Here is a 26860-nt window from a genome sequence, read left to right as displayed (position 1 = left end):
AACAACGCGCAACGCGCCACTGACTTTAGACTAGGTTTTTTCTGGTCAGTGGCGCAATTGTTTAATGGAACAGCAAAATAGCACCAGGGATTGTTTGCGCCGGAACACGCCTCCTTTTTTGCGCTGACCCGCCCAGGGAGCGCAAGTGCATTCACTAGTTTAGCGACGTGCTTCTGTGGAGGGAAAAGCGCGCTTTGTGCGGGTGCAAAATAGGAATGACACATGCGTCGGTGTACAAAGTCAATTGCGCTGGGTGCAAGATAGGGCCCTTTATGTGTTTTTATTATGTCAATCCTAACCGAGTGTGAAGAGACAAAAAAAAATTCACGTTTTCAACATTCTACAATAAATACATACAAATAAAAGTACACACACTCACCTAAAGGATAGGAACACCTGTTCAGGTTCTCATTAAGGAAATTATCTAATCAACCAATCACATGGCAGTTGCTTCAATGCATTTAGGGGTGTGGTCCTGGTCAAGACAATCTCCTGAACTCCAAACTGAATGTCAGAATGGGAAAGAAAGGTGATTTGAGCAATTTTGAGCGTGGCATGGTTGTTGGTGTCAGACGGGTCGGTCTGAGTATTTCACAATCTGCTCAGTTACTGGGATTTTCACACACAACCATTTCTAGGGTTTACAAAGAATGGTGTGAAAAGGGAAAAACATCCAGTATGCGGCAGTCCTGTGGCCGAAAATGCCTTGTTGATGCTAGAGGTCAGAGGAGAATGGGCCGACTGATTCAAGCTGATAGAAGAGCAACTTTGACTGAAATAACCACTCGTTACAACCGAGGTATGCAGCAAAGCATTTGTGAACCCACAACACGCACAACCTTGAGGCGGATGGGCTACAAAAGCAGAAAACCCCACCGGGTACCACTCATCTCCACTACAAATAGGAAAAAGAGGCTACAATTTGCACAAGCTCACCAAAATTGGACAGTTGAAGACTGGAAAAATGTTGCCTGGTCTGATGAGTCTCGATTTCTGTTGAGACATTCAGATGGTGGAGTCAGAATTTGGCGTAAACAGAATGAGAACATGGATCCACCATGCCTTGTTACCACTGTGCAGGCTGGTGGTGATGGTGTAATGGTGTGGGGGATGTTTTCTTGGCACACTTTAGGCCCCTTAGTGCCAATTGGGCATCGTTTAAAAGCCACGGCCTACCTGAGCATTGTTTCTGACCATGTCCATCCCTTTATGACCACCATGTACCCATCCTCTGATGGCTACTTCCAGCAGGATAATGCACCATGTCACAAAGCTCGAATCATTTCAAATTGGTTTCTTGATCATGACAATGAGTTCACTGAACTAAAATGGCCCCCACAGTCACCAGATCTCAACCCAATAGAGCATCTTTGGGATGTGGTGGAACGGGAGCTTCGTGCCCTGGATGTGCATCCCACAAATCTCCATCAACTGCAAGATGCTCTCCTATCAATATGGGCCAACATTTCTAAAGAATGCTTTCAGCACCTTGTTGAATCAATGCCACGTAGAATTAAGGCAGTTCTGAAGGCGAAAGGGGGTCAAACACAGTATTAGTATGTGTTCCTAATAATCCTTTAGGTGAGTGTATGTGCATATTTTCATGCAAATTAATACAAATATCATTTGCAAATAGTTCAAAATGATTATTTCCCAACTAAAATTAGACCTAGAGTTTCCTTCACTGTTCTGTTTCTATAGGCTTTATTAAAAATTGGTCCCACCCAATGTTCAAGACATGGTTACGGCCTTGGTATTTATTATTTCAGTAGTAAGTAGTCTTTTTAAAGGTATTCTAAAGTCTACTTCTTTTTCACAAGGGTATAGTGCATTAGGCCACGCCCATGTGTGTGTGTGTGTGTGTGTGTGTGGGGGGGGGGTTATCCAGCCGTCTCCATTGACTTTGTATTTCAAGAGGCTGCCTCCTTGTCATTTCTGACTTACAACAAAAAAACAGAACAATGTCTAAAAGCTGTTATAAGGTGTACAGCAAACAAACTAAAAAACCCAGAACTACGTTTTTATAAGCTACTGGACCGTAAAAGCCAACCTTTTAAGGAGAAAAAAGTGGATACAGGCAATAAGAAGTGAAGCTTCAGCAGGAAGAATGGGTACATTTTGGGATCCTGACTCTGAGTAAGCCTATGCGTGCAGTAAACATTTTGTCACTGTTAAGTCAAATATCCAAATGTCAGTTTTATATATGATATTTCCTGTCTCTGATTACGTTCCCCTCCAGTGGGTGTAGTTCTCAGAGTTATATAACATGCCGCGCTCTGTCTCAATTGCTGTATCCACTTTTGTGTCCTTAAACGCTTGTTTTTTTGGGTCAACAGCTTATAAAAAAACTTGTTTTTTCATCTTGTTTGCTGTACACTTTGTCACATAGCACCTTTTAGACATTGTTCTGTTTTTTCATCGCTCTGTCTCTATGCCTTTCTGTAAACATGTTTTATGTTTGTTTCTATTGAAGAACGAGTTGAAATGATTTTCTGTGGTAATCGACAGCAAGTGAAGCATAGACATTTAGTTTGGAAATAACCGGGATAAGTAGAGATCGGGAGTTAAGGTCTCTCTCTTTCAGCCCCTCAGCATCATAATTTACCTTTCTTGTTTTCTCACTACTGACATGTATGTTTACCAAAAGCATAATCTTTATAAAGCGGGTTAACATAAGAAGCTCAGCTTTCATAAACCATGAAGTCTGATCCTTTTTAGAAGAGGGAGCAACAGAAGAGAACTAACTTGCACTTATGAAGTATGGACATATAAAGACAATGATGTGTTATTCCACATACATAAGTGTCCTTGAAAGGCATAAAGAAAATTCTAGAAAGAAACACTTTATGCTGCCTTCTCCAATTTATTTGCGTGCGGATGGCAGGCCTGCACATTGGCCTGAAGGGTTCTGGGGAGTGGGAGTGTTAGAATAGTCTGATCTGGGCTTTACGCAGTGTGTTGGCTGTGAAACACACCTCTGAACATGTCATTTGAATGCATCATCGAGTGCAAGATCAAAAGTTTTACAGGATTAGCGCGAATGAGTAACAAAACAAATTAATGTGTGCGCACCAACAGATAGTGTCATCCCTTGTTAGTGTGCCTTCACTCACTTTGGTGGATTAAGTTCAGGAAGTGCACATTTCCTTTCGGTAGTTTGTGCCCAAATGAATTTAATCTTGGTTTGGGCTGAAGCCAAAATCTTCTCTTTGATTTGTTCTAAAACTGTTACATAAGTAACTGTGATCTACATGAAGCCTTGCCATCGTATCCAAATAATGAGATTTTATGGTAGAACTTGCAATCATTGTTATATTAATATTTAATGGATCATAGGGCATTAAACACACACACACAGTGGGGAGAACAAGTATTTGATACACTGCCGATTTTGCAGGTTTGCCCACTTACAAAGCATGTAGAAGTCTGTAATTTTTATCATAGGTTATCTTCAACTGTGAGAGACGGAATCTAAAAAAAATCACATTGTATGATTTTTAAGTAATTAATTTGCATTTTATTGCGTGACATAAGTATTTGATACACCAGAAAAGCAGAACTTAATATTTGGTACAGAAACCTTTGTTTGCAATTACAGAGATCATATGTTTCCTGTAGTTCTTGAGCAGGTTTGCACACACTGCAGCAGGGATTTTGGCCCACTCCTCCATACAGACCTTCTCCAGATCCTTCAGGTTTCGGGGCTGTCGCTGGGCAATACGGACTTTCAGCTCCCTCCAAAGATTCTCTATTGGGTTCAGGTCTGGAGACTGGCTAGGCCACTCCAGGACCTTGAGATGCTTCTTACAGAGCCACTCCTTATTTGCCCTGGTTGTGTGTTTTCGTGTCGTTGTCACGGTGGAAGACCCAGCCACGACCCATCTTCAATGCTCTTACTGAGGGAAGGAGGTTGTTTGCCAAGATCTCGCGATACATGGCCCCATCCATCCTCCCCTCAATACGGTGCAGTCGTCCTGTCTCCTTTGCAGAAAAGCATCCCCAAAAAATGATGTTTCCACCTCCATGCTTCACGGTTGGGATGGTGTTCTTGGGGTTGTACTCGTCCTTCTTCTTCTCTATATATATATTTTAGTGGTGGGCCGTTATCGGCGTTAACGTGCTGCGTTAACGTGAGACTCTTATCGGGCGATAAAAAAAATATCGCCGTTAATCTATTCTCAAAGTTGGGTTGGGAGCTGGGTCTATACTACGCAAGCTATGATGACTTTCACCTTGATATTTTAGCGTGGATGTACACCTCGCCGAATTGCACTGTAGTAGGGGGCGAGAGAACGAGTCATCGAACCTGTGTGTATGCCTACTAGTGTTGTCAAAAATATCCATATTTCGCTCTGTATCGATACTGAAATATCTGAAACGATACTCATTTTCTACAGTATGGATATCAGCTGCGCTCTCCTCTCCGAGCGACAGTGAGTTGACACGCACCCGCCTCCTCTCATTCAGTCTGTTTAATCCTCTGAACATTGCAAACGGGTTTTCTGCTGGATTTTTGTTAGTATTGGTGTGACCGGTCTGAATTTCGCGCGGGGTTGCACATAACGTTAATTCTACTAATTCCGGCAGATTTCGCGCTCGCATCTGAAGCACACACACACATACCGTAAATAAAGCCGCCTCTGACATACAAGTGCAAAAATGAGCTCCTTTTTCCAGTTTATTAATGGTCAAATACACTCAAAAATGTCTCAATGCCCATCTTGGTGAGTTTTAACGTAATCACAGTCGTAACCAGCTCACAGGAACAGTGTTTGGGATCCATGCGTGCGTCAGGTCTTAAAGGGACAGAAGTTATTTATTAATCAAACTACAGTAAGACAAACAATCACTTACGAGCACATTCTGAATGCCTTCGGCAGAATTCAAATGAGCCATTTTAATCTAGATTAATTCCAAGATTACAGTGAGATTAATCTAGATTAAAAACATGTATCTATGCCCACCACTAATATATTTATTTATAATTTTTTTCAATTTGAATATATTTTAAACTGTAATTTATTCCTGTGATCAAAGCTGAATTTTCAGCATCATTTCTCCAGTCTTCAGTGTCACATGATCCTTCAGAAATCATTCTACTATGATGATCCGCTGCTTAATAAACATTTATAATTATAATCAATGATTCTTTTTTTAGGATTATTTGATGAATAGAAAGTTCAAAAGAACAGTATTTATCTGAAATATTAAGCTTTTGTAACTTTGTACTACATTTCAAAAGTTTTGAGTCGGTAAGAATTATTTTACATTTTTTGGGGGAAAGAACTTTAATACATTTATTCAGAAAGGATGCATTAAATGGATCAAGTGACAGTACAGACATGTATAATGTTGCAAAAGCTTTAAATTTCAGATAAATGCTGTTCTTTTGAACTTTCTATTCATTAAATAATCCTGAAAAAAATTGTATCAACTGTTTTCAACATTGATAATAATAATAAATATTTCCTGAGCAGCAAATCATCATATTAGAATGATTTCTGAAGGATCATGTGACACTGAAGACTGGTGTAATGATGCTGAAAATTCAGCTTTGACCACAGAAATAAATTACAGTTTAAAATATATTCAAATAGAAAAAAGTTTTTTTTAATTGTAAAAACATTTCACAATATTTCTGTTTTTGCTGTATTTTGGATCAAATAAATGCAGCCTTGGTGAGCAGAAAAGACTTCTTTAAAAAACAATCCAAACTTTTGACTGGTAGAGTATATACACACACAAACATCTGATCTCTATTGACTGCACTTTATTTTACAGTAAGTGTACTAGGTAGGTAATATAATGTAACTACATGGGTTAAAGGGATTGTTCACCTAAAAATGTAAATGTGCTGTTATTTACTCCCCCTCAGGCCATCCAATATGTAGGTGTCTTTTTTCTTCAGTAGAAATGTAAAGAAGATGCTGAAACTGTGTTCCTTGGTGATTTATATAATGCAAGTCAATGGCTACCGTTACTTTGAGAGTCAAAAAAACAAATACAGGCAATGCAAAATTGATACCTGCGGCTCTTGATGATACATTGAGGTCTTATGAAGTGAAATGATTGGTCTGTGCTAGAAACTGAACATTTGCAGAATTATTTCCTGTAATCCACAGCCTCTGTAAACGGCCCGGAGCGCGTTCACGGCAGTCAGAGCTTCCCGTCACATAATGACGTATGCACAAGAGATCAAACGTTGGGAATCTGTGAAAAGTCAATCGTCCCGAATCGTGAATGTAATCTTAATTTGTATATAGGTTGCGGCATCCAGGATAAGCACAACACGCAAGTTCTCCCTCTCTGTTGTAAACAAACACAGCGTCAGCTCGTGTGTGAGTTTACTCGTACACATACGTTATCATGTGACAGGAAGTTCGCGCTCTAGACAGAGGTGAACGCGTAAATACTGTTCAGTTTCTAGCACAGACCGATTGTTTCACTTCATAAGACCTCAGTGTATCATGAGGAGCAACAGGTATTAATTTAGCTTTGCCTGTATGTTTTTTGACTCTCAGAATTTCTCCATTCTGTCACTGATGGAGTTTGGGTTCCTTGCCACTGTCGCCAGAGGGCTTCCTTAGTTGGGGACACTTAATATTCAAAAATATTATTGATCTGCCTGCATTGACACCAGTGTATGAGAACTGAACTGTGAAGGACGATGACATTACTGTTTTCTCCACAGCTGCTGTATAGATAAATTAATAACTAATGATTTTTACAACGGAAATGAATCAACACTGAACGTACTTAAAGGGTTAGTTCACCCAAAAATGAAAATTCTGTCATTATTTACTTACCCTCATGTCGTTCGACCCCCGTAAGACCTCCGTTCATCTTCGGAACACAAATGAAGATATTTTAGTTGAAATCTGATGGCTCTGAAAGGCCTCCATTGGCACAATGCATGTTACACTCTCAAGACCCTTAAAAGGTACTAAAGACGTCGTTACAAAGTCCATCTCACTACAGTGGTTCTAAAATAACTTTATAAAGTGACGAGAATAGTTTTTCTGCGCAAAAAAACCCTAAATAACGACTTATATCATGATGACCGATTTCAAAACAAGGCATCATGAAGCTTCGAAGCGTTATGAATCAGTGAGTCGATTCAGCTTTGAATCGCCAAAGTCACGTAATTTCAGCAGTTTGGCGGTTTGACACGCGATCCGAATCATGATTCGACTATAAGTAGTTATTTAGGGTTTTTTTGCGCACAAAAACTATTCTCGTCGATTCATAAAGTTATTGTAGAACCACTGTAGTGAGATGGACTTTGTAACGACGTCTTTAGTACCTTTTAAGGGTCTTGAGAGTGTAACATGCATTGTGCCAATGGAGGCCTTTCAGAGCCATCAGATTTACACTAAAATATCTTCCTTTGTGTTCCGAAGATGAACGGAGGTCTTACGGGTGTCAAACGACATGAGGGTAAGTAATTAATGACAGAATTTTCATTTTTGAAAAATGAAAATACTGTAATTTATTCCTCACCCTCATGCCGTTCGACCTCCGTTCATCTTCAAAACACAAGTTAAGATATTTGTGTTGAAATCCGATGGCTCAGTGAGTCCTTTATAGCCAGCAATGACATTTCCTCTCTCAAGATCCATTAATGTACTAAAAACATATTTAAATCAGTTCAATATATATAGTAATATTATAAAGCGACGAGAATATTTTTGGTGCGCCCAAAAAACTAACCGTTGATTTGATACGCTCCGAAGCAGTGTTTTGAAATCGGTTATCGCTATATAAGTCGTTATTTAGGTTATTTTGGCGCACCAAACATATTCTTGTCGTTTTATAATATTGATATTGAATTTAATGAAGAGAAAAGCAGTTTTTCTCATTTGATTTGATGTTTAATATCTAATGCAATGCCATTTTTAACTGTGACTTAAGTGTCCGAATACTTTTGTGGGCCACTGTACATCTTCTGCCATGGTTCCTGTAGATCAGATCATTTGATAGACACAGGCTGCCAGTGCAGGGCTGAAGTCATTGACTGTGTCTAATTGGCTGCTCTGTTGACTGTTTCGGCCGCAGGGAACACGTCATGTCATGCAAGACAAACACAGATCTGGGATTTATTTTCTGGGTCTTTTATTGTCACCACCATCATCTGTCACACCGACCATCTGGAGACCAGCCAGACTCTCTCTCTCTCTCTCTCTCTCAGGCTCATTCATGCAACATCACTCCCCTCCTTCCTACTAACTAGGGAAAACTGCAAATGTTCATAATCAGCTGGTTGGGGGATTGTCTGAATGGTTTTTCAGTCTCAAGATATAGCCCTGTATAGTTAGTCAGTGTCATGTCCACTGCTCTTGATCAGGGATATATAAATACTCAGTGCAGCCCGTCAATAGGGTAACAAGCAGATATTCAACTAATGAACAGATCAAATAAACTTGTATTGCCAAACAATATTCAAATCATTATAAGAATGCTCCAATACTTGGGGGCACAAAACATTTCGGTTGCAGAACGATGCACTTCCATCCATGTATCCTGACTCGCTGAAAGTACTGTCAGGTCAGAAATATTGTGGCTAGTTTGTGGGATCCAACTATTTGTTGAGCTTTTTTCTTCTATAGCAGCTATTTATTAAAGCAGCCACCTGTTGTGACAGACACGCAGGAGTGAGTAGCTCACCGTAATGAATAAGCAACAGACACTGTGCTTTAATCTCACAACTAAACCTGTGGATTCTGCATATTAATGGGAAAATTGCTCACAGCAGGGGTTTGAAGTCCGATAGTGATTGTCTTAAAATTCATTGTTGAAGTGAATTTGCACATAAACTTTAATCAATAAAGATGCATTAAATGTATAAAGAGAATGTTTTACTGTGCTGACTGGAAAAGCACAGTATGCTTTACACAACTTGTGTGTCTGAATCATTTAAGAATTGATTCTCTTTTTAAAGTGCCCCTATTATGCTATTTGAAAGGCTTCTAATTTTGTTTTGGAGTCTCCAACAACAGGTTTACACGCATCAAAAGTAAAAAAAAAAACACTTTAATTTTCTCATAATGTACATTGCACATCACCACAGTGTTCAATGTTTCTAAAACGACTCGATGGATGAATCAGTCTCTCTAAATCAAGTCAAGTCAAGTCAACTTTATTTATATAGCGCTTTTTACAATGGCGATTGTTTCAAAGCAGCTTCACAGTGTTGAGCAGGAAAATAATGCAACAGAATGTGATTCGGCTTTACAGCCGCTCTGGAGAAAGTGGTGATGTCATCAGCTCATTTCAATTATCATACAGTGACATGCGGGCAGATCAGTAATATAGTTTATATAGTTCATTTAGTTTACTAATTAGTTTTATTTGGATATTTAGTTGAAAATGTAGTGTCCCCAACTGAGCAAGCTAAGCCAAAGGTGACAGTGGCAAGGAACCAAAACATCAGGTGACCTAATGGAGAAAAATTAACCTTGGAACCAGGCTCAGTCGGGGTGCCAGTTCTCCTCTGGCCAATTAACAAACAGTGTTTGATTATTATTCTGGTGACCTTACAGGTCAGAAGTCATATTAGATCAGAATATTCGAAGGATCGGGGCCAACACGCCGGAGACGGGTTTAATGAGGATGACATATCGATTAAATCCCTCCTTTCCGCAAGCTACTCTAATCTGATTGGCCAAACGGCCCAGTCTGTTGTTATTGGTCTACCTACAGTGCATGTCGGAAGCTAAATGCCCATTCCCATGACTGAACTTCAGCTCTGGAGGCTTTCTAATGCTGCGTTCACACCAAACGCAAATAGAGCGTCAGGAGCGAGTGATTTCAATGTTAAGTCAATGGAAAGGCGCGTCTGTAGGTCCTGCGATGGACGCGATTCCGCCTCATTTGCGCGAATGATACGAATTGAGCGCCTTGCGCAATATGCGCGTTATGCGCAAGTGGTGCTTTTTGTGCATTTTGCAGCGAATTCACGTCTGACGCCCGAGTTGAAAAATCGGAACTTTGGCGTCAATTCGCGCCTCGTTAACCAATCAGGAGCCTGCTTGCTGCGGTCACGTGGTAAAGTGACGTGATGAGAAACCCTGCATAATTTTAAAAATACTACTATTGTGTCACAAAATGTAGTTTTAAGGCTTTTTCAGGTGAGAATGTAGTTGTTTAAAGCTCAAATCTGTGGTTTATTTATAAAGAGAGCGAAAAAAAATAATCTTGTGTTTTTGGAGTTGTGAGATCCAGGCGATCACCGGGCGCTCAGCGCTCATTAACCCCGGCGAGAGCAGCCTTTCCTCGGCCAGTCCTTCTGACGTGTGCCGCTGGCTCTGATGTCCTGTAGTGGTGCGTCTTGTGTCGATCTAACGGGCGATCTTTGGTGTCATGAATCTATAATTTGTTGTCTGCCAAGTCGTTTTGACTGAGGGCAAAGAGAAGTTTCATAACTTTATTTTTTAAGGATATTTAAATATACATGCAGTGACGCAGATGCAGTTTCCAGGACCCCATTTGTGTGGTTATTAATGTTTAATATAAATGTTTAATGAAAATGAAAAGAGGCAGACATATTTCTCCTGGAGCGCCTTGAACACGCGTCTATTTCGCTTCAAACGCTCGATTTATATGCGCGTCCAATTCGAGAATGGATTTAAAATGTTCAAGCGTCCTAGGCACGGTAGACGCGATTTTGACCCTCTATTCGCATTTGGTGTGAACGCAGCATAAAGCTCAGCGATTGTACACACTTACCGTAACCGTAACCGTAACGATGACGTCGATTTTACCATATCAATCTGAGCACAAATCTGATGACGACACATTGGAAGAGCTAGTTATTCAACCCGAACTCCATCGCAGGAACGACTTGAGCAGGACGTTTTCTCAGTGATACGCTACTTGTTTTGAGGAACATTATGAGATGCTGCATCTGTAATTCCTCACGTCAGCATTAACAAGAGTATGTCCATCAACAAACCCATGTGTGTATTTCTAATTTATTACAGTGCATATGTGGGAACTGTATCAATGACAGCGCATACGTTAGCCGAGCACTAACGTTTGTTAATCAGATCTTGCTCCATCCTTTATCTTTACTCAGAGTAGTAAGAACGACAGACAGTCTGCATTTATAGACACAGTTTTAGGTAATAGTGGCCCAAAGCTGTGTATTTCAGTTAGACGTAATAACATGAGTTAGCCAGAAACTTACACAATATTAAAAAAAAACTACATATTTTTGAACACCCGGTAGAAAATATATACATTAATGATTAATAATACTTACAGGTGATGATTCTGAGGAGCAGCTGGTCCAAATAATCTGAGTACTGACCCATCTTTCACGAGAAAGCGTTTGCGAATCCTGCGTTAAACTCCGAGATTTGAGAAGCAGTCGCCAGTAAAATAAAATGACGTTTGAATGCGGGTCAAGTTGTTCACGGGCAGACGACGCACAACATAGGCGAGAATTATGCAAATGTCTTTTCTAGTGACGTAGAACCGTCACGCATTACGATTCAAAATACAAACGACTCCTATAGGCGGTTCAGAGTCGTAACTTTATTTATCATGCACTTTCGACTACAACTTTGCAGAAAGTTTACAATCACAAACAGCTCTATTACACACTGCATGAAGGGGAATATTCAAAAAAACATAATAGGGCCATATTTAACCATAAATGCACCCCCCTAAATATGTTAAAATTACTATTTGACTTTGTTTATTGTCTAGTTGGTTCATTATAAAAATAAAAAAAATCCATAGAAAAACAGAATAGGTACTGGTAATCTGCCAGGGCATTGTCCATTAAGTTTACGGACATTTCCTTTTACTATAAAATGTTCACATTACAAGAAAAACAACAATAATATGGAAAATTACATCATATTAACAGCTGTTTTCACAGACTATTTTACTGTCCTGTTCCACATGAACGTACTTTGTACTTATTATAGCAATTAAAGCTACACTGTGTAACTTTTTTAGTTTATTCTTAGCTAAAAACACTTAGTTCTTTCAAAAATATATGTGCTCATTAATGTATATTTACTTCTTTCAAGTAATAAAGTATTCTCGTAAGTTTATAATATGCCATTGAAAATACATACGGGTGAGGGGTTCGAATGTGGGTCGCCATGTTGCCCCTCCATCTTGAAAGAACATTAGCCAAAGAGGGACATACCCGTAAATTCAAGCTTCGCCTTTCGCGTTTTAACACTCAATGGCACCGTGTCGAATGTGGACGAGGTTGAACTGGAAGCCATGTTAATCTTGGACTAAATCGGCCACCGTAGGAGTTAAAACGAAATCGGAATTTAGAGGAACAGAAACTAATATTCACTGGATGCTCATATACCTTTTCACCGACAGATGGGGGAAAATATCACACAGTGTAGCTTTAAAATAACTGGTTAATATGATATTAACCCTGAACCTACCCCTAAACCTAACCTTAACCCATGTATTTACCTAATATACCGGTACTTTCTTATGTAAGTACACTGTAATTACACTGTAAGTACACATACTGTACAATAAAGTGTAACAGACTTTTCCTAGAGTGTTGTTGGACTTTATGCCCTTTTACATTTTCAAAAATATGATTTATAAGCTGTTTTCCTCATGGGGAACAAAAAAATAGTTTCTGGAATTTCCATCCTTATACAGACATTTTTGTCCCCATAACATTCCCCATATCTAGTCAACAGCCCTGATACTAATTTTACTCAGCTGTTTTTGTAAGAGTGTAGCTTTTCTAGTATAAACAAATAGTAGTTGCAATATAGCATGACGAAACATTACATCAGTGTTTTGTCTGATTCATTAATCCATTATTAGCTCAAGTTTCTATTTCAGTAACATAAACTAAAATGTTGTTGAATCATAATCTGATAATTATATGATTTAAAACATAATCCCCATAGTAGTTTGTTCCTTTGATTAGATGCTTTCCAACTCTCGCTAAACATCGCTCCGCAGTTCTCCACCTGTTTCCAGGAGGTGAGATTTGGCTGACTGACACTGTATCGTGGGAAAGTCTAGTTAACTTGCTGCCAACTTTTTGAAATCCTCTTAATGTCAATGAGAAACAGAGTAACTTTAACAGAGTTTAACAGGATGTACTTTCACACGGGACAGTAACAGACTGAGACTTTAAAATGATACTTAAACTGTCCCATCTATTAGCATATTAGCATCAGTGGTATTATGGTTTAAGTCTTGGTGATGAGTTGGGTGGATTTCCCTTCATCCTCCTGAGGTGTGAGTGTTGTGAGTTAAAGACTCTTCTTATCAAAGTCAGGTTTCCTGTGACCACAGACACTATAGGGATAGATGTGTGTTACATGTGGTTTCAAACCAATGAATAGCTCTTCTGAATAGAAATAATCCAAAAATAAAGTATAATGGTCTCTACAAAAGTATGAAGCTGCACAACTGTTTTTATCATTGATAATCATAAATGTTTCTTGAGCAGCGGATCATCATATGAGAATGATTTCTGAAGGATCATGTGACTCTAAAGACTGGAGTAATGATGCTGAAAATTCAGCTTTGATCACAGGAATAAATTACATTGTAATATTTATTTCAATAGAAAACTTAAATAAATTGTAATAGTGTGTATTTTTATATTGCTGTTTTTACTGAATTGTTTAATAAATAAATGCAGGCTTGGAGAGCATAAGAGTTTTTAAAAAAATGACCGACCTCAAATTTGGTAGTGTAGGTTTGTAAAGTACAATTCATAGAATACCTATTGTGCTAGGTTTTTTATGTTTTGTTTTTATTCATATAAAATTATTATTGTATCTATGATTTGATAGGACCTACATTTATATAGAGCCTTATTTTCTTTATGCATTTTTATTTTTAAGATGATTTTTTTTAAATCCCTGGTATGTTTTTATCAAATTGACCTTTTAAGCAATATCCTATTTTGTTTGTGTGTGCACGTGTGTGTGTGTGTGTGTGTGTGTACAGCTCATAAATAATTTTAAATTAAGTTTTTTGAAGAATGAAAAAAAGTTTTTGCAGAGAGTTTTCTGTTAGGGTTGTGTTTAAGGATTACAAATCATTATGGAAAGTCCCCATAAAACATGGAAGCCCAATGTGTGTGTGTGTGTGTGTGTGTGTGTGTGTGTGTGTGTGTGTGTGTGTGTGTGTGTGTGTGTGTGTGTGTGTGTGTGTGTGTGTGTGTGTGTGTGTGTGTGTGTGTGTGTGTGTGTGTGTGTGTGTGTGTGTGTGTGTGTGTGTGTGTGTGTGTGTGTGTGTGTGTGTGTGTGTGTGTGTGTGTGTGTGTAGATCAGGTAAAACCCAGGTATGTGGGGACAAAATGTCTCCAAAAGCAACATCCTATTTTGTGTGTGTGTGTGTGTGTAGATCAGGTAAAACCCAGGTATGTGGGGACAAAATGTCTCTACAAGGATGGCAATACCAGAAATCATTGACCTTGTGGGAAAAAATTTTGTTCCCCATAAGGAAAACAGCTTATTAATCATATTAAATTATGTTTTTTGAAAATGTAAAAATGCAAAAAGTTTTCTGTTAGGGTTGTGTTTGAGGATAGGGCATAGAATATACAGTTTGAGTTTGTACAGCATAAAAATCATTGTAAAGTCCCCATAAAACATGGAAGTGTGTGTGTGTGCGTGCGTGCGTGCGTGCGTGCGTGCGTGCGTGCGTGTGTGTGTGTGTGTGTGTGTGTGTGTGTGTGTTTGTTTGTGTGTGTGTGTGTGTGTGTGTGTGTGTGTGTTCTTTGTGACTTTCCTGCGGTGTGTGTAATTTTAGGCACATTGGGATTAGATTTTAACAAGCCTGTTTCAATTCCAATCATCACATGTTACTGAAAGCCTGATGTCAGAATAGTTCCAGATTGGCCTGGAAATCCTCCCAAGTGTCTCACTTTAGTTTTGTTCAGTAGCTTTGTTTGGGAGGGTTCAAGAATGCCGTCTGCATATACTCTTGGTGTCTGTGTGTATATTGTGTGTGTGTGGGTGTGTGTATGTATGTATGTGGGTTAGTGTTTGTCTCTGTGTGCTTTTATCTGTGTGTGTGTTGTTTCTCAGCATCTCTGTTCAGCAGTGTGTGTGTGTGTGTGTGTGTGTGTGTGTGTGTGTGTGTGTGTGTGTGTGTGTGTGTGTGTGTGTGTGTGTGTGTGTGTGTGTGTGTGTGTGTGTGTGTGTGTGTGTGTGTGTGTGTGTGTGTGTGTGTGTGTGTGTGTGTGTGTGTGTGTGTGTACGGTCTGGTCTGCACATGCTTCATTTAGACATCAAAGAGCACTGCTGATGATTTTGCCTTACAATCCACCCCTTCTCCTCCATCTGTACAAACAAACCCCGACGGCTCGGCCCAGCCCGAGACGTGTCAGGTGATCACGCACGTGAGCGACGGGAATCAATACGCCTCCCGCGTTTATACGGCTAAAAACCCTTTTAGCATCTCTTTTATGTAGTTTCTGAAGCGCGTTCTGATTTTCAAGGGATTTAGAGGTGCTTTTTAACAGCCGGCCTGAGTCTTGTCAAATTAAAACCTCTCTCCGAGAAGAATTCTCAGCCTTTTTATCTATCAAATACAAACATTTACCAAATGCAAGGCAAATGGTACAAAATAAACCTCAACCCCTTAGTGGTTTATTTAATTGCTTTTTCTTCTTTTTGACACCCAACAGTCTATAAGACAAATCAATAAGTCCTGAATAAAGAACTATATTTGTGCAAATCTTCAGATACTGCTGTCGCTCCCAGCACAATGAGAAACATGCTATGGTCATCGTTAATGGATGTGTGTGTGTGTGTGTGATCCAGTCAATGTTTCTTGCCATCCAGTGACATTACATATACAATACTTTATACACTGAATTATCAGTGTTTTGTGATGTATAGCCCTTATGCAGCCCTGGCCCATCGAGGCATGGACTCCACTAGACCCCTGAAGGTGTGCTGTGGGATCAGGCACCAAGATGTTAGCAGCAGATCCTTTTAGTCCTGTAAGTAGCGAGATGGGGCCTCCACGGATCGGACTTGTATGTTCAGCACATCCCACAGATGCTCGATTGGATTGAGATCTGGGGAATTTGGAGGCAAAGTCAACACCTCAAACTCGTGCTCCTCAAACCATTCCTGAACCATTTTTGCTTTGTGGAGGCGCATTATCTGCTGAACTTGGCCTCCAGGGAATACCGTTTCCATGAATGGGTGTACATGGTCTGCAACAATGCTTGGGTAGGTGGTACGTGTCAAAATAACAGGCACAATGGCAGGACTCAACAGCAATCCATGTGATGTAAGAGCGGATATCCAGCCCCATACACAACAAACTGAGATGCTCTGTGTATTCTGACACCTTCTATCAGAACCAGCATTAACTTCCTGAGCAATTTGAGCTCCAGTAGCTCGTCTGTTTGATCGGACCACACGGGCCAGCCTTCACTCCCCATGTGCATCAATGAGCCTCGGCCGCCCATGACCCTGTGGCCGGTTCTCCACTGTTCCTTACTTGGAGCACTTTTGATAGAGACTGACCACTGCAGACCGGGAACACCCCACAAGAGCTGCAGTTTTGAAGATGCTCTGACCCAGTCGTCTAGCCATCACAATCTGGCCCTTGTCAAACTCGCTCAAATCCTTACGCTTGCCCATTTTTCCTGCTTCTAACACGTCAATTTTGAGGACAAGATGTTCACTTGCTGCCTAATATATCCCACCCACTAACAGGTGCCGAGATGAAGAAGTAATCTGTGTTATTCACTTCACTTGGTCATAATGTTATGCCTGATCAGTGTGTATCGCTTCGCTACATCACAATTATCTGTCTCCCGATATTGCATCAATGCTCAGAAACTGCCATTTCTCAGTGCAGTTAGAGCCACTTCTAGATGCAAACTGTGCAAGGAATTGTCTCTTCTCTACATGCTGAGTCTCTGTGTATATTTACATAAGCACAGACTTCTGTATCTATGCTTGAATAATGCCTGATTAATAGAAGGTTCATATAAATGCCACGCTTTCTATCATACTCATACTTCATTTTTTATATAAGATCTGGCCAGTTCAATAAACATTTCTGTGTAACATTTTTCTAAGAGAAAATGTTACATTTGATCGTGATTTTATGGAGTGGCGTCCCCTCTTTGTCTCCGGCGGGATTCTCTGCTCCAGCAGTGCGGTGCACTGGCCCTAGGCGGGATGAAGAGCGTTTAGATGGCTTTTGACTGCTGCTGTGCTGCTGGTCTATCAGAGGGAGAGCAGCAGCCCTGAGGGAGAGCTCTGGATCAAATGCTGCTGATTTCCCAGACAAAGGGGGAGGATCAGGCACTAACCCACATGTGTGTGGTAGAGGGACTTACATATCACTAATAGCTCAAGGTCAGACTACTTAAAGGCTGTGTTAGGAGAGTATCCAACTGAAAGGTATTGCTCTCTCGCTCTCTCTCTCTCTCTCCCTCTCTCTCTCTCTCTCTCCCTCTCTCTCTCTCTCTCTCTCTCTCTCTCTCTCTCTCTCTCTCTCTCAGTGGGTTTGACTGCATTTACTTGACTTCAAGTTGCAAGTTCGGTTGCACGTTTTTACATGAAAACATGCTTTACTTCCGTAGCACAACTTATTAAGGGTGACAAAGGATATTTAACAATAAAAAGTCTTTATTCATTGAGAATTGATTGGATGTTGGATGACAGTTGCATGCTTGTTAACAAAAATCATTTTAGAGGATGAGAAATAAATAAAAACAATAAAACAACAAACCTTGTTGTTGATTTAAAGATGTTTCAGATGGGTCCGATGCGTTTTGTGTTCTGCGCCGACTCACGCATATTATCCGCTCTGTGCTATTGTGTCTCTGGGCCGCAGGGTTGCCAGGTCTGTGCAACAAAAGTGTCCCAATGGCCAGTCAAAAGTAGCCCAAAATTAGCCCAATGCAATTTTCTCCATCGGGCGGCCGAATTCTCCACTGAATTTGTACGTCTGGGGGGTGTTTTGGGGGGTGTTGGAGCATCGAAATGTACTTAAGGGTGTGAAAATCAACCCGCGTAAAAATGTTGGATGACAGCTGCCTGCTTGTTAACAAAAATCATTTTAGAGGATGAGAAATAAATGATTACAAATATTTTGCCTTAACTTACTTTTATGCACTGGCAGACGGTTTTATTCAAGGCAACTTACATTACCTTGAAAGTATGAATTTTGATCAGTTCATGCATTCCCTGGGAATCAAACCATTGCTAGTGCCATGCTTTTACTGTCTGAGCTACAAATCTGAACCGATGTATGGTTCACAGTAAGACCTGGCATATGTTAATAAAGTAAACAGAGTCAATTTTGATTTTATGTTGACTTTAATCTAAAGCTTTTAGGGTATGTTTACATGACAACGATGTACTAAAAACAGAAACGTTTAGTTTGCGTGTTGGCTTGCTTTACTCATTTGCAGCGATGCGTGTTGCATACGCCGTCCTCTAAACACTGAGTCAGTCTTGACAGTTGCGGACTCGCGATATCATGGTCCCATGTTGTTTCCACCAGCGCAGCACATCTCATTGTTTCTATTAATTATTGAATGTCTAAAATATAAAATGAAGGAGAAGCCTAAAAAGGCCCGAAGCCCGGCCTGCGTTTGAGGAATGACGGGAAAATTGTCCCAAAACCCGGCCCTAGGGGCGTAAAAAAGTCGGGGCCCGTCGGGCTCAGGCAGAAATGCAGGGCTCTAGTTTTGGGAGTGTTGGAGCACCGAAATTTACTTAAGGGGCGTGAAAATTAACCCACGTTTAAAAAAAATTACTCGCAGCAACAACTTAAATGTAGCCCAATTCATGGCAACATTGCTGGACCGGAGCAGACTGTGTGCGTGTCTGCGCACATACGCATTGTTTTACAGAACAGACTCGTGCCAAATATAGGTCTCTGCAGGACAGTAATAGGAGTTACCAGTTCAATGGGCGAGGCCATAAACAGAGGGGCGGTTTCGACCGCGTTACCTGATTTGCCAACACCTAGGGTTTAGGGGTGGGGTGGGGTCGGGTCGGGTTGGGTGAAGGGCATCATTTATATTGCATGATTTATAAACACCCACCAGTTTAAAAACACCCACAAATTTAGAAACGCCCACTTTTCTCCCATATTCGCCCAAATGCGCACAGCATTGACTAAACATGTAATGCATGTGCTTGATGTCAGCGTTTTCACAGATTCACGCTTTTGTTGTTTACACAGAGACGATAACATGCTTTTTTTCCCAAAAGTTTGTGTTTTCAGGCCCCCAAAACGCCCTTGTCATGTAAATGAACAGCAGATACACATAAAAAGTTTTCTGTTTTTAGTTGAAAACGGTCTAATGTAAACGGCCCCTTTGTGAACAAGTTTCTGATATAACTTTCCTATAATTATAGCTTATATTTCAATTACTAATTAATTATTTCTATATTTTTATTAATTTAGGTATTAATTTTCCCAGTATTGTATTCCATATGATTTCTGGGAGGGAATAGTCTTCTGTGTGTTTAGTATCTGGATGAAATTACTGGATTGCTGTCAGAACAAATTTGTTCATGAATGTGCTTTTCCAATTTTTCATCTCTTATTTTTTTTCCTAAACAGCTATGCTCTCTGTTTGATCTCCACTCAATGGGCAAAAATAGGGTTTCTGTCCAAACCGGTTTTGATTTAAAATCGTGAAACGACTTGCAGATCAGTTCTGTTATGCGGGAAGGTTGCAGGTCCTTAAGCAGGGGAGATGGGGAAAAGTCAACTTTTGCAGAAAGAAAAATTGAATTTAAAGCAGTTGCTGCGTGTGACACTGAGTGCTCTTGACCCATTTGGAGAACTTGTGGACCAGAACTGTGCAGTCATTACAAGTGCATCAACGTGCGGCGGTAGAGCACATCACCCGCTCTTTAAACATTTTTGAAGCAGCAGAAAGTCAAATCTATGCAAAGCAGAATTACAGCCAGCGAGAGAAAGACTGAACCTCAGCGCTTTGAAGTGTTGGAAGGATAGAGATGTTCCTCGGTCTGTTCAAAGCCATTCTGTTCCAGATCGCTCTGCAGAACGACTACATGACTGAACTCTGTTTTAGAGACGATTTACTGAGGATCTGGAAAGATGATGAGTAGAGGAGCTCTGCCTCGTCGAGATGAAACAGGCCCAGATATTAAATATACATGCTGCCGTAGAAAGGTGTCCTGGATTTCTGCTCATTTTGTCATGTTTGTAGATCTGAAAGGTTACCAGTGAACATGAGGAAGCAAGACTCTCTTTCGTTCTCCTCTTCCTGACATGCTGTTTGATCTACGATAATTGTAATCCGACTGATTTCTGGTGGATCAGATGGTTGGCACTCATGTTTGATTGTGAAAAGTACACACTGCATATTTAAACTACTTGAGCTTTTATGTGATAACTGGAATTCAGGTTTATACAAAAATATTGAACTGTTTTCAACATTAATAATAATCAGAAATGTTTTTTTGAGCAGCTAGTCAGCATAGTAGAATGATTTCTGAAGGATCCTGTGACACTGGAGTATATATTACAAAATTTCAATAATATTTCACAATATTACTGTTTTTACTGTATTTGATCAAATAAATGCAGGCTTGATTACTTTTAATGGAAAAAAATAGTTTAAACAAAACATTGTTTGTGCTTCAGTCATGAATGTGGATGTTAAAAAAATAGAATTGACTTATAGCGAAGAGGTCTAAGGCCCTGTTTTGCGTTTTGGTCAATCTAGGGACGGTGAGGGAATTTTTCCACCGTTTAATCGACGTGTGACAACATCGGCAATACCTGGTTGGACGTTGGAGTTCTTCCCTCTTTTGCACCTCGCTTTTAAATCGCTAATTCAAATTGGTCCTAATTCAAGAAAGCAAAAAGCGAAAGTAAAATGCGCACGTCCGCACTGGCATTCATAACAGCACGGAGCAAAGTGAGCGTTTTCAGTTAATTCTATGGAAGTTGAGCTTACATAGGAATGAACTGAAAACGCTCACTTTTTACTTTCTTGAATTAGCGCCAACTGCTTGAATTGTAGGTGTATTATTATTCTTAATGAAAAACACAACGAAACAGTACAATGACAAACTCGTTTTTGTGCTTTTATCGTCCTAGACTGGGTAAACCCAGCCCGATCTGCCGGTGATTTGATTTCGCCCTGCAGCTCAGGCTGAAAACCTGTACATATTTCTATCCTGCGTCTCTTACAAATTTGCGGGGACCAATCACAAACCGGCTTATCCACCTGGCGCGCTATTGGTGGAATGACGGATAGAGAAGCGATGGATCGTTGGTCTGATTGGTTGAAGGACTATCCATCTGAACGATGCCCGTTGATCACGCCTCTTGTGCAGTAGAAAATACAAAGCAGACTCCCCAGACCAAAATGTTGGTCTGGTGATAGCCAGACAAAAATTTTCCTTCATCGTCTAGCCTGGATGCCAGCCAAATTTAGCCCCGCCCACAACATTTGAGGTGGGGAAGTTCAGTCTGGACTTGATCCGTTGTGGAGCAACTATGCTCGAACCAGAGCTGTCGGACCACTGAAATTGTCAGGGCGGGCTTTACACAATGATGGACAGATGATCAACAGTAACGTAACCATCCACGTCACCAAAGAGCGCTTGGGTTGAATTTGTTCTACTCCTAAATGGAGAACTTGTTCATATATGCATTTACCTTTACTTTTTCTCTCAAAAATGATGATCGTGTTGGTAAATACTTAAATTCTTTTACAACCCCAGCAAAGATCGTTTACTCTCATCTTCTTCTTCTACTTCTTCCAGCGTGCGTGCAGTTAAGTTCTGTTGACAACTATGCGTCTCTCCGTTGCTCTGATTGGTTGTAGGTCTATCCAATTGAGTGCAAAGGCATTTTCTTTCCTGGTTCGGTTGAAACACACCCCATAATCACAGCCCAATGGAGCAGGAGCAGACTCATATTCTGACTAGAATTGAGTATGACGACGTCAGGCTAACAAACTCGCTTAAAGAGACGCTTTTACATTTCGCTTTGAAACCAAATCTTCCTTCATCATCTTGTCAGTCAAGAGTGGCAATCGATGTAAACGGTGTTGTGGCTGAACACCGGTAACACCGACTATCGCAGCAATCCTAGGTCGATTGGATGACAAGTGGATGACGCTAAATACAGGTGTAAACGGGGTCTAAAACATTTTGAGCTTGTCCACTTTCGACCACTTCTAGAGGTAGTCAAAAACGCATTTGACCGGATTGCTTCCGTAGTGTAAACGCTCATTTGGCGAATATGTGTTTGAACAGCCATAAAAGACCGCCTACTCTCCGCCTACTGACCTAATGCGTAGATATTATGGGAAGCGCACTAGCCAGACAGGATGTCGGCTGAAGACCCAAATTTGGTTGGTGTTCGGCGTGGTTATGCAGCTGTCGGAGTAGAAACGAAAGCTGCTGCTCTCCGTATGTTTTTCCATCGTCTCCGAAGGCGTTCATATGTTACCCTGGAACACAAACCACAGTCGTAAGGGTCAGTTTTTAACATTGAAGCTGAATAAATAAGATTTCCATTGATGTATGGTTTGTTAGGATAAGACAATATTTGGTCGAGATACAACTTTATGAAAATCTGGAATCTGAGGGTGCAAAAAAGTCTAAATATTGAAAAAATCACCTTTAAAGTTGTCCAAATGAAGTCCTTAGCAAGGCATATTACTCATAATAATACATTTTTGATATATTTACGATAGGAAATGTACGAAATATCTTCATGGAACATGATCTTTACTTAATATCCTAGGGCCAGTTGTTCAAAGGTAAACTGATCGGATTTCAGTTATCGGATTGGATCAAATCTTGAAAATGGGTTGTTCAAAAGGGAAAGAAAGGATCTGAAATCAGATTAGATCACGGAATCCAATCCTAGTTTTAATCTGGATCAAACCTTTGGTTTGTGTTGTTCAAAACTTGTCAGTAGGATTTGGATAACTTTGATCCAAAAAAACAAAACAGGATCATCTTGATGCCAACAGGGGGTAGAATTTCAAGGTGGATTCCAGGAAGAAAATGTAGTAAAACTTTAAAACTGGTCAAAAAATACAAAATTTGTATCATATAATACACAAAAATATATTATTTTATTTTGCTCTTGATTAGTTAGGCTAATTAGAAGTAGACATTAGGCTAGCCTTTCGGTAGCCTACAGTCAAAGTAAAAAAGATTTAGTCATATAAAATAATCCCCAAACAGCTGTAAATATCAAACAAAAATATTATATTACATTTAAAATGTTTTTTTATCACTTAAAAGACTTTTTACTTCTTATCAATTATAAGAGATGAACCAGTCAAAAGGTTTCTCGGGTGAACGCTACGTGAAACTTTTCTGAGGGAAAAGCATTTGAATTTTTTTTTCCCAACTCATATTTTTCCCATCACAATGTCCCTTTAGGGGCTCCGTAGAGCACTAGTAATCCAGATTTGGTGATCTGAAAAGGTATGTATCTGGATCAGGGTGATCCAATCCAATTTTGCTTTGAAAAACTGGTACAAAAGTAAGATCATTACCTGATCCTGGATAACAAAACATGGGATTTCAAAATCCAGATCATTTTGATCCAGATTAAATGTTTTGAACAACTGGCCCCTAATGATTTTTGGCATAAAAGAAAAAAATATTAATTTGACCCATATAATGCATTGTTAGCTATTGCCACATATATACCCGTGCGGTTTTGTGCTCCAGGGTCAAACATGTGATTTGAACAAGTTTTGTCCTTTACATCAAAAGATCTGAAAAAGACCCGTCCATAGACCCTCCCTTCGAAGAAATCAGGACAGAAGTGGTTGAAAGTGGACAAAAGAGACAGATTAAAACACCAGGTGCTCCCTCGTCCACTTGTGATCAATCGACCAAAACACATCTTAACACCAGGTGTAAACAGGGCCTAAGAAACCACCTTATTACCAGTCAGATCATTTTGGCAACCGCAAAGCAACACCCTCAGCATCTTTTGCACTGACACCACTCTCATTTTCTTCCAAAATGTCAAAATCTCGCAGTGTACTATTGTTTAGCGCGTACATGTGATGTATTTATGTTGCAGCTGTCAGCTTTATTTGCGCTGCTCTGCTTATACAATTCCTTCAGGGCGACACAATGGGAGACGTGTCACTGATCCGTCCTGTGTGTATGTGTGTGTGTGTGTGTGTGTGTCCCGCAGGTCCAACGGTGAAGCTGCATCACCGTTCCCCTCGGCGTAGAGGACAGCAGCCCAAGCTCCTGAACAGCCCGGAAGACAGTCTTTATTACAACCATCTCAACGTGAGTTCAAAGCCTTTCATGGAAGCCTTTGTCTAACTTTGTTTCCAGATGATAATACAATTAAAGCTACCTGTGCCAGACCCCCGAGCCCCCACCCCCACGCCGCTCTGCCGTTCTGTTGTCTCCACCATGTGCTTTGGCGCTTTATCTGTTGCTTTCATGTGAGGATGTCTCCCTTCACGGTGAATAATTGATGTGGTTTATCAAAGCCGAGCAAGATGCCTGCCTCATCAGCCTCAGCCCCACGCGCTTTGATCAAGAAAAATTATGCTGTGACTTCTGATATTATCAGCATCTGCACACATTCAACACAAAATCACTTTGAATTAAAAATTAATGATTCTCTCGCGCATGTTCCTTGCTTCGCGCTTGTCTTTTCTGAAGCTTTTCTAACTCTGTGTGCGTGCGTGTGTGTGTTTGTCTGCGTGTGTTTGCGTGCGCTGGTTCTGTGTCCTCTCTGCAGAGAAGTCTGGATTATCAGGGGAGCAAGAGGAAACCCAGAAAACTGGGGTAAATAACAGCTTTCCTTCTTCGTATCTAAACACCCCACCAGCTCAGGAGGGGAGCCGAGACGACCACGGCTCTGTTTGCTTCTCATGCAAATTTGCAGCTGAAATACCAGCTATTTAAGAAGCCTTTTTGTGTGTGTGTGTGTGTGTGTGTGTGTGTGTGTGTGTGTGTGTGTGTGTGTGTGTGTGTGTGTGTGTGTATTATTTTGGGGAGGAGAGAAGACGCGGTATAAGAATGCATGTATTAATTGTGAGATATGTGACCTCACAGTCTGTGAAGTTAAGCCTGGCTCCTCTAATACCTCGAGCAGGCTGGATATCAGCGCTCTTTATTAAAGGATTAACCGCTTCTCGCGGTTTCTTTTATTTATTTAATATTTTTAACCCCTGCGACAAAAACCTTTCTTTTTCTTAGTTTGTTACTTTAGTTTGTTACACTGTTAAAGAGTAGCTAATGAAATACTAAATAACAATAGGGTTTTATTAATTTAGCGCCTGTAATTTTTAGAGGTTTCAGAAACAAATGCAACTGATGACATGAGACACTCGTGAGGGAGAGAGAGAGAGAGAGAGAGAGAGAGAGAGAGAGGAACGGTTGAAAGGTCATTGAAGTATCTCGTAATAGAATGTAATTAGGGGATTTGACGTCTTCATGTTAAGAGTATTTTGCTAATTGTTCTATAATTATTATATCTTGTGTTGGATGAGAGATTATGCTCAAGTATTTTAATTTAATTCATTAATTTGCCTCTCCATAAAACCATTTCATTAAACTACTGAGAACGCAATACAAACACACATTGAATTACTATTAAAATATGTACTGATACAGGCACAGATTCATTCTTAAACTTATTTAATTCACTATGTGGAGCTCTGTATCTTTTCCCAGAAGGAAGCAGTTCATACTGTTAGTACAAATAATGAGATGTATCACTTTTCTTCACCTGGCTAAATATGCACTGCTCATATAAAATCGAAGATTGTTGTGTTCTTTCCTCCACATTATATGGTACTCGGTGTATCAACTTCACAGTAGGATTCTCAGGCCATTCAGTTATACAACGCCTACAATATATTCTATAAAAGAAAACAAAAACAATTTTATTATCAAACCCATAAAAGTGCAATCTCTGATGTAGTTACAGCACCTAAAATGTACTCTCTTCCTCATGTTATACAAGGCAGGGCTGGAAATTGTCCCCAACTAGACTAGATTCCCCCCAGTGAATCTTGGCCATTTCCACCACTGCATATAATTAACAAGTTTTAATGTAAAAACTTGATATTGATTTTTTTTTTTTAAAGCCCATTTACTTAGCTCCAGAAACTACCTTATCGCCCTTAAAAAAATTACTTATTCTTGTAACCTTGCAGTTAAGTTAATTCAGTTATATTAATTAATATTTTTGACTTGATAAATCCAGTTAATTTAGATATTACATGAAGCATATTTTTACAGTGTAGTTTGACTTTATGCGTCTGTGACTCTATTATATTTCTCTCTCTCATTTCTCAGGCAAATCAAGCTCTTGGATGGAGAGGATGAATATTATCAATTACTGTCCACAATAGAGTCCGTTCCTGAGGAGGAAGATTTGTCTGGCCCCTCCCCAAACCCTAAGTCTGCCACGCCTACTGCCCCTCCCACCATCTCATCCAGATGAGCTGTGCTCCGCCCACCACTTTGACTCATTCTGGCAGCTGGTAAGAGCTCCACAGACAGCAGACCACTGCCTCTGTACGCAATTAAACATATTACATCATGATTCTAAGTATTTAAAGAGATAGTTCACCAAAAAGAAAAGTATTCTGTCATTAATTACTTACCCTCGTTTTGTTCCAAACTTGTATGGATTTTTCTTCTGCGGAACATATAAGAAGATATTTTTAGAAATGGCCCGTTTAAAAAAAAAAAAAATTGTTTCTTTGTCCAATGGAAGTCAATGGTCACCTGTTTGGTTGCATTTCTCAAAATATAAAATGTCATGCAGGTTTTAGAACGACATGAGGGTGAGTAAATGATGACCGAATTTTCATTTTTGAGTGAACTACTTCTTTAAAAGCAAAAACTATAAGCCATTACAGGTT

General features: G+C 40.0%; 1 protein-coding gene across 2 annotated transcripts in view; it reads left to right on the top strand.

The window, feature by feature from the left end:
* myo3b (myosin IIIB) overlaps positions 1-26860 on the top strand; it is a 212051-nt gene that overhangs the window by 162841 nt on the left and 22350 nt on the right. For both annotated transcript variants that reach the window (XM_079822058.1, XM_079822057.1), the window contains 3 exons: positions 24160-24260; positions 24724-24770; positions 26289-26476. In XM_079822058.1, coding sequence (XP_079678184.1) covers positions 24160-24260; positions 24724-24770; positions 26289-26436 — 296 coding nt within the window. In that variant the 3' untranslated portion in view covers positions 26437-26476. The remainder of the gene's footprint in view (positions 1-24159; positions 24261-24723; positions 24771-26288; positions 26477-26860) is intronic.

This window comes from Gobio gobio (assembly GCF_949357685.1).
Source record: "Gobio gobio genome assembly, chromosome: 7".
Lineage (NCBI taxonomy): Eukaryota > Metazoa > Chordata > Actinopteri > Cypriniformes > Gobionidae > Gobio > Gobio gobio.
This window is presented reverse-complemented; position numbering and strand designations above follow the sequence as displayed.